The following is an 8,915-nucleotide window of genomic DNA, read 5'->3' as shown; positions in this document are numbered from 1 at the left end:
CTGAATCACTTCTGTGCTGCCCACAGTAACCTTCTTTAATTTTGTTTTCTTGGCTCTTTGCTGTAACAGTGACAACATCCAAAATCCTGCAGCAAAAATCCTTTAATATCCCTGGCAGCCACAGGAAGCTTAACCAGAGTCAGAATCAGGCTGTTCTGGATGCTCTGAGAAAATCCTTCACGCTCATCCAAGGCCCACCAGGTAAGGGGGCACAATGGGAGGACACACTTGCTTTGGTATGAACGGCTTGTGAGAGCTGATCTGCTGCTTTCCATAGCACCCTCAATGAGCCAGGAGAAGGGAGGGTGGGTTGGCATCCCCCACAACTGTGAAAGGCAGTCCCCTCCATGCTTGATTTTATGTCATGGCTGATCAGCCAGATGCTGAGCATGGGTGTTCTGGTTAAAGTGTTCTCAGCATTCTTGTTTTTCTAGGCACAGGGAAGACTGTTGTTGGAACTCACATTGTCCACTGGTTCCATCAGCTGAATGAGGAGAGTGTTGAAAAGGAGCAAACACCATCCTTGGATGATAAAAAGTCCAAGAGGAGAAAGTGCATCTTGTACTGTGGCCCATCCAACAAATCTGTTGATGTTGTTGCTGGTAACTATTGTTTTTTAAGCCCCTGAAGTGGCTCATACAGGTGGGAGAGAAAACACATGGTGTGAGCAGGAAGGGCAGAAAGCAGGGCTGGTCCTTACAGAAGACCCTGCACTGCAGGCCGAGGACTGGAGAAGGTGGGATGATGAGTGAGGGGTGGGGGCAGGCAGGCCATGAGTATTGCCAGTGCCTGGTGCTGTCTGAGCAGACCTGCCCTCCTTCCCCAGAGATGCTGCTGAAGACGAAGAACCTGAAACCACTGAGGGTTTATGGGGAGGCCATTGAGACGATGGAATTCCCATACCCAGGGAGCAACCGGCACCTCTCCCGTAAATCCCTGCGGGATGCAAAGCCTAAGCGTGAGCTCAGGTAGGATGGCATGGCCCCACAGGGTGTGAGGGTGCTGGGGAGAGGTGGCTTCTACAGCAGTAACCCTGAACAAGCCAGAGCAAATGCAGTTTCATTCCACCACTGTGGAGCAGCACTATTAACTTGCTTTGTAACTGATTTGTAATTAATGGTTTCAACTGAAGGTGTATCATCCAATGTAGCACCTAGTCAGGAAACCAAGGTTGTTGAGAAGTCCCTAGGTGTTCTCATCTCATTTTGGAACAGTTCTAAAAGTCTCTGACTTCAGTCCTGCTTGCAGCTGCTAAAGACTAGTTGCATTTTGTGTCCTTAAGGGTGAACTCTTAGATCTACTAAGATCTAAGACAGTCTGGCTGTGACTTTTATAGCTAATGGGGTTTCTCCACATAGACAGGTGGTGTGGTCTGCTTCACTGTAGAAGAGATCACTCAGGTCTGTGTTGGGGGAAAATATTTATGTATTGATTCTTTACTCAGCGAAATAATCCTGCATCATCGCATCCGGCGAGCGCCCAGCCCTTTCTGGCAGGAGATCTGTAAGTTTGATACTCGGATGAGGAATAGAGAGGACATCACAGAAGCAGAAACAAAGGAGTGAGTAGGAAGAGCCCCTGGTGAGAGATAGCTGACTTTGTCTGTGTGCCATCTCTGAAGCACATATTGATAAGCTTGAGCTTGTGGTTAGTGGTACAGTGCAGAGCCTCAGCATCACTTCTGCTCTGGTGCTGATGTCCATCTGGACCAAAAGTCCTACTCTGCCTGTGTGACCCTTGCATCCTCCACCCAGACCCATGCCCTGTTTAGTTCAGGACAAAGTACATTTCCTACAGTGTCTGTCCAGAGCCCTTGTCTGGGAACACCAGTTTGTCCTGGGGAGGGAGATGAAGCCATAATAATCTGGGAAGGTACAGGCTCTGCCTGGTTCCTGCATGAGGAGTCTGGAGATGTTTCTCTTATGAATAATCCAATGTCTTCTGCATTGACCACCAGGTACAAAGATTGGTTGACCCAGGGTCGTGCGTATCAGCTGGCACGTCATGATGTCATCCTGTGCACGTGCTCTGCTTCATCTGCTGGCTGCCTAGAGCAGCTCAATGTCAAGCAGATAATCATCGATGAGTGTGCTATGTCCACAGAGCCTGAGACCCTCATCCCCCTGGTCAGCCACCGCCGTGCTGAGAAGGTATGTCCCTTCCAAAGATGTGTCTCTAGGGTAGCTGCTCAGGGCTTTCAAACCTCTGCGTGTCTTCCATTCTTTACCATGCTGGTCTTCCAAGTTTTATCAGGTTTTAAGGTTTGTGCTCCTTCATGGGGCAGGTAGCACTGCCACCAAAACATGTTGTGGCCCAGGTACAAATTATTGTCATGTCAAGAAGCTTAGAGCAGATCTCAGGAGACTTAACTACATGATAGAGAAATCCAGATAAGGGCATGAAGATGCTTCAAGAATTGGAGCATCTCTGCTCTGGAGACAGGCTGAGAGAGCTGGGGTTGTACAGCCAGGAGACAAGAAGGCTTTGGAGACACCTTAGAGCCCCTTCCAGTGCCTAAAGGAGCTCCAAGAGAGCTGGGGAGGGACTCTGGGCTAGTGCGTGGAGTGACAAGACAAGGGGGAATGGCTTCACACTGATAGAGGGCAGAGTTAGATTGGATATTAGGGAGAAATTCTTCCCTGGGAGGGTGCTGAGGCACTGGCACAGGCTGCCCAGAGAAGCTGTGGCTGCTCCATCCATGGAAGTCTTCGAGGCCAGGCTGGATGGTGCTTAGAGCAACCTGGTCTAGTGGAAGGTGTCCCTGCCCGAGACAGGGGGTTGGAGCTAGATGAGCTTTAAGGCCTCTTCCAACCCAAACCATTCTAGGATTCTGTGTTTTTCTCCTGTCAGATGGAAACTTGTTATCTGGGTCAGGATCTTTATATAATGTCCAACGTGGTCTTTGACTGAGGCTGCTGTAACTGTAACCTAAATAAGTAGCAACAAATGCCTTCCAAGGAGCAGACTGCCTTCACCAGTGCCACCACCCTTGCAGCTGAGGTGTCTGCTCTTCACTCCAGGTTGTTTTGCTTGGGGATCACAAACAGCTGCGACCAGTGGTTAACAATGATGTCTGCAAGAGTCTTGGCATGGAGACGTCTCTCTTTGAGCGCTACCGGAAACAGGCATGGATGCTGGACACGCAGTACCGCATGGTGAGCTCCTCCAGTGGGTTTTCTTTCCTCCTTCACAGAAAATGCTGTTATCAGGGCTTCTCTCAAACATCAGATATTCTCTGTTAGTGCTTTCCCTTCCTAGATAGAGGATTCTATCTATCTATGTGCTTTCTTCTTTCTATCTATGTACATATCTAAGTGCTTTCCCTTCCTAGATAGAGGATTCTATCTAGGAAGATATCTATAGCACAATGGGATTGTAGGTGAAGCCTGCCCAAGAAGGTGCTGCAGGCTGGGAAGATCCTTGGATTTTGTTCACCTCAGTTTCTCCCCTTTTCTCTGCCAGCACAAAGCCATTTGTGAGTTCCCATCCCAGGAGTTCTATGAAGCACGGCTGAAAACGTGTCCCCAGCTCTTTCAGAAACCCAGTGTGCTTCACCACAGGGGTAACAGCTGCTGCCCCATCATCTTCGGGCACATGGAAGGGAAGGAGCAGTCCCTCATGATTTCTACTGAGGAAGGAAATGAGAACTCCAAAGCTAACCCAGAGGAAGCAGCACAGGCGGTAAGGAAGGTCCTGGGGAATTGCTGGAGATGCAGAAGGGAGAAGGGAGAGTGTTGTGCTGGATAACCCCTGGGATTGTGGAGGGATAATCAGGGTTCAGTGTCTGCCTGGTGTCTCCCCGGATCTGGAGCACACCACGATGCCTCTGGGCAGATGCAGGTGTAGAGCAGTGTGACCCTAAGCTAGGTACCACCATCGCTGCTTGGGGAGAGGGTGAGCAGGACCCTGTTACCCGCAGGTGAGGATAGCCAAGCAGCTGACACTAGATGGCACCATCCGGCCGGAGAGCATCGCCGTCCTGAGCCCCTACAACGCCCAGGTGTCCGAGATCAGCAAGAGCCTCCTGCGGGAGGGGATCCGCGGGGTCACTGTCTGCACCATCATGAAGAGTCAAGGTGAGGGGAGGGTTGGGTCTGTCCCCTCCTGCCTTCCTGAGGAGCTTATCGCAGAGACAGTTCTTGAGCAAACCCTACCCCAGGGTCACAGAAGACCAGATTTGTTGGTGATTTGTGATTATAATAAATCCTTTGGAAACCTCTGGAGTGCCTGGGCAGGATGAGGCTGCTGCAGGCAGGAGGTGGAGAATGTCTAGTGGACTGTTCAAAGCCAGGCTGGATGAGGCCTTGAGCATCCTGGTTTAGTGGGGAGGTGTCCCTGCCCAGGGCAGGGGGTTGGGACTAGATGATCTGTAAGGTCCATTCCAACCCAAACCATTCTGTGATTCTAAGATTCCATGTCTGGTGGGAATGTTAGAGAACTGCCACAATATGCTTTCTCTGGAGAGCAACAACCAGGAGTCCAACGGCCTGTGAAGCTGGAGAAACCCAGAGGGTGGCTGCCTTAGGGAAATGATGTCCTGTGGGGTGGAGGGATGACCAGATGCTTCCTTCTAACAAAATTTGGTTTGATTCCACATTCTAGGAAGTGAGTGGAGATATGTGATCCTGTCAACTGTACGCTCCTGCCCCCGCTCTGAGATCGATAGGAAGCCCACAAAGAGTTGGCAGAAGAAGTACCTTGGGTTCGTTACCGACCCAAACCAGATCAATGTTGGCATCACACGAGCTCAGGAAGGACTCTGCATTATAGGTGGGTCTCCTTGGACTGTGCACAGGCCTGTAGGGGAGCGAGATGCTCAGATAAAGGGGCAGTGATCCAAACTAGTACAACCAATGGACTTGCTTCATTCTTCTGCCCTTTAGACTTTAGACGGTCTGTGCTTTTGAAACTGGGCAATCTGGGGAAAGCAGGGCTCGTGCACGGCTTGAATGGAGCATGTATAGTTTGTCTTTCTCACCCTTTGGGCTGGAGCACATTGCTTGCATGCTAGAGCTCTCTGCTAACAAAATCTGGCGGCTGATTTTCCTCCTAATCACACAGGCATAGCCTGTGGTGTGTAGGGAGCTGCTCACAGAAACCACAGCGCTGAGGAGGGAGCTGGGATTTCACAGGAAAGTCCCTGCAAGTGATCCAACGCTATTAGCTAGAGATGTTAGACCAAAGTTTCTGTGTGATGCTATCAGCTGAGCCTCTTCTGGCCACTAACCCGCTGGCCCCATCCCTGTGCCCACAGGGAACCGATACCTCCTGGAGTGCAACCCTTTGTGGAGGAGACTGCTCCAGCACTACCGCCAGCGCAACTGCTACGCTGCAGCCCAGGAGATCCGTGTCAGGAGGACCTCAGCCTTGCTCGGATGAGGATGAGCCCTCTCCACCTGAACTGCATTACATGTGCCTTGGGAAGGACCCAATCTTTCCGTTATTTAATGGCTGTGAAGCCAAATGCAGCGGGAGGAGCTTCCCCTGCACCGTGACAGCTCAACTTCAGCGCCTGCTTCGGCAGTTTGGGGTGTTTTTAATCAGTGCAACCTTGGGCAGGAACTTTCAGCTCTAGCAAACCAAAAAGCATTGGAGATGGATGGATGGGTGTGTGACTTGATTGATGAGGATACTATTTTTGTAACTGTCAGATGCTTAGTGGAATTCCCCATCCTACCCTGCCACTGCACCTGGAATTTGAGGGGACCAAATACCTAGTCCAGCCATTGGGGTTGCACTTTGGGGATCAAATACTCAGTCCATTCATCGGTATGGAACGACTGGATGCAGCAGAGCCACACAGCAAACTGCTGTTTGCCATGGAGGACCAAAGCTTCTGAATACTGCCTCTTGTTTTAAAAACAAGGCCAGGGAATTTTTAAGGATCCTCATTTCTCAAAGCAGAAAAACTATTTGGTTTTTTAATTATTTTTTTAAGTGAAGGAAGAAAGCAAAGAGAGACACGTGTGCCGCTCTTTGTCTAGCCAAAATGCTGCTCTCTAAGCATGTAAATATCACAGCACCAAGGCCAAGGTGATTTTGTAAATAGATTTACATGTTCTTTGTACAAAGGAGGTTATCCTCACCAGCATAAAGGTAATGAAAAGCAAGGACTGCTCCTTCCAGGAAACACTGGGACTTGTCATCCTCTCAGTTTTATTTGAAATCTCCTCCTGTTGAGCCCTTTCCTACCCCACATTTTTTTAAAGCTGCTCCTAATTTATTAACTTTTAACTCTGTGAATTTGTTTCACAGCCTTATGGCCTGAGTTTTTAAGAGTGGTGAAGGAAGTTTGATAAATGTACCACAGTGTACATGTGTATAGTGTATTTTTATATGTTCTGTAGCCAAACTGCTGTGAGCTGGAAGCTGTGATTCACTGGAGAGGCTGCTGTGGCCCCTGTGGCTCACAGCAATGTGTTGTGGCCAAGTGGTGCTCTCTGAGAGTCACGGAGCTGCTTTATGAACTGTGCTGGTTTTGAGGGAGGGTGTCTTTTATCTCATTTCAATTCTGAATGTATGAAGTGCCTGCCTCAGCTCTCCCCAAACCACATGCTTGGCTGTCGCTAGGTGTTCACGTGGGATGGAGCTGAGATGCAATCACAGTGTTGTACCAAGTCCATGCTGTGCTGGGGGACAAGTTTTTCCTTGGCATGAATCCCTGTGATTTCACAGCATGATGGGCAGGATGAATTTTGTCCTGTTTGCAACTGAAATGCAGCATGGCTCTTTCCAGGATGGAGGAATGTGCAATAAGAAAGTGTGTCTGGAAAAGTCTGTATTTAACACTGTGTTTCTTCTCATGACTCTGTGTTACACTTGTCTCAAGAACCTATGGAGAAGTTTTGTTGTTCTCCTCCTAGCTTTAAACTACCTTCCTGCACATCAGCCTGTGGGGGGATTGAGCTGTATGCCAGAGACCACCCAGGCTTGCTCTTGTCCTACTGAAATTTAGTAACAGGCACATGGCTGGTGTGTCCATGAGGGATAAAACTGCATAGGAAGTACCTCCTGCTGATTCTAAAGATGCTTGGTAAAAGCTGGTAAGATGTAAAATTCATGGTTCCTCTTTGAAGTCATCCTTAAAAGATTCTGCACCAGCCTGATTTTGCAAATATTATTGCAATTCCAAAATAAGCCTGTCTAGGAATCACTCCGTGGAATTCTGAAATGGAATCATCTAGCTCCAAGAGAATGTGGAGGATTGCAGAAGATGCTGGAACTGTTGGGATAACTGCTTTGGCACAGTGCCAGCATCATTCTGACAAAGCCACTTTGGTCACTGTAGAACTGCTGAGTCTCATTTTCATGGTCTCCTGTAAGTGAAGAGTCCCCTCGATTCTGTGCTGGTTATTTCACATGTGTAACTCAAATGAGGAGACTCATCCCAAGTGCAGTGGCTTAGTCAGTGCTCTTGGAGGGTGTTTGGCTAAGAGAGAGACCTCAAAAAGCAACTCTCTTTGTCCTCAGTGGGGAAAAAGTGTTTATTCTTACTCCATGGAGATAAAACCTAGACTGACATGCTTTCCTTGGTCACCTGTGTTGCAAGACAATATAAGTTTGGTTTTTTCCTCTGAAGATGTATTTTATAAGTGGTGTTTAGAAAATGCATCCAAGCAGCAGGTACAGTCAGGCTGGACCTTTGGGCTGCTGGGGCTTGTGAGCAGGTTCCTCAAGAGTTGGTCATGCAATAGTCAGGGATAGCAGAAAGTGCAATTAAACTTTTTACAGACTGTAGTGACAGCTCAATATCATGTCCTTGTCCTTAAGCTCTTGGAGAGAATCATAGAAATCAAGAGAAAGAAAAAAAGTTCAAATTAGTTTGGTTTCATTTGCACACAGAGCTTTGAATTTACTTTTGAAAGATTTTCTATGTTCAAGCACATAGTCTTAAAACACCAAATCTTTGGCAATCCCAGTAGGAATGCCCTGGCAGTGGTGCCCAGCACGTCAGCCCAGTCAGGGCACTGTGTTCTCCACAGCCACAGGCAAAAGCACATGGTTGCAGGACACAAATGTCAGTTCATCCAACAGGATTAACTTAATTTCCTCAGCACTAGCAAGAGCATGAGCACAAATTGAAGAAGGGAACCTGTGCAGGTAGTCAGGGGTGTGCCCACCCTCAGCCTGGGGTGGGCTGTGCTGTCATAGGAAACCTCTCCTTGGCTCCAGCTGGCCAAGGAGAATCCCATTGGACTGTGCTGTCATAGGAAACCTCTTCTTGGCTCCAGCTGGCCAAGGAGAATCCCACTGGACTGTGAGGATATGGACAGATCTGTGTAGGACAATCAATTTACTGCAATAAATTGTTGGGGTTTTTTTAAAAATAGAAATGAAATGTCAAGTGTCATAGAGAGTGAATTAAGGAACTTGAAATGTGGCAGGTTTTTATCTTTTGTATGTCTGTGACTCGCAGCAAACCTCAAATGACCTTTTGGATACAAATATTTTTACCTGCTTCAACTGTTTATAAGAATGAACCTCAACATTCCTTTTTTTGATATTTAAGCCATAATTGTAAAAATGATTTGAATTATTTAAATAATAAATTTTATTACTAAAAGGTCTGTTTATGTGGTGCTTTGACTAGAATTTGGGAGGGGAGAAGAAAATGAACATTAACTCCAGTTCATGGCAGAAGAGATTTTCTACATGTTGGTCATCTGGGTGTATTACCCTTCCCCGTTTGCTAGGGGAGGTTGGGGATGGTTTGGGTTTGTTTATGGTTGGGTTTTGGTTGGGTTTTTTTAATTTCAGTGATCTTTTCACCTGGAAAGATTTGGGGAAGGCACTTGTAAAATTGAAAGCAGAATGAGTTCAGTTTTATGCAAAATGTTTTAACAGTTTATGTTTAATTTTTGCCATCCATCTTTTCCAAATCATTACAATGAGGAAGACCTTCTCTCCTGCCTCAT

The 8,915-nt window shown here is 47.6% G+C and overlaps 1 protein-coding gene across 1 annotated transcript in view; it reads left to right on the top strand.

Moving 5' to 3' along the window:
* HELZ2 (helicase with zinc finger 2, transcriptional coactivator) overlaps positions 1-5,379 on the top strand; it is a 16,900-nt gene extending 11,521 nt beyond the window's left edge. Inside the window, exons 10-19 of the mRNA XM_009077605.1 lie at positions 70-201; positions 435-602; positions 827-968; positions 1,445-1,561; positions 1,958-2,150; positions 3,021-3,155; positions 3,463-3,681; positions 3,920-4,076; positions 4,603-4,770; positions 5,255-5,379. Of these exons, the coding sequence (XP_009075853.1) occupies positions 70-201; positions 435-602; positions 827-968; positions 1,445-1,561; positions 1,958-2,150; positions 3,021-3,155; positions 3,463-3,681; positions 3,920-4,076; positions 4,603-4,770; positions 5,255-5,379 (1,556 nt within the window). The remainder of the gene's footprint in view (positions 1-69; positions 202-434; positions 603-826; positions 969-1,444; positions 1,562-1,957; positions 2,151-3,020; positions 3,156-3,462; positions 3,682-3,919; positions 4,077-4,602; positions 4,771-5,254) is intronic.
* Positions 5,380-8,915: the final 3,536 nt, after the last annotated feature.

The sequence above is a fragment of the Acanthisitta chloris genome, unplaced genomic scaffold (assembly GCF_000695815.1).
Source record: "Acanthisitta chloris isolate BGI_N310 unplaced genomic scaffold, ASM69581v1 scaffold25886, whole genome shotgun sequence".
NCBI lineage: Eukaryota > Metazoa > Chordata > Aves > Passeriformes > Acanthisittidae > Acanthisitta > Acanthisitta chloris.
Note: the sequence above shows the minus strand (reverse complement) of the source record. Positions and strands in the feature narration are given on the sequence as shown.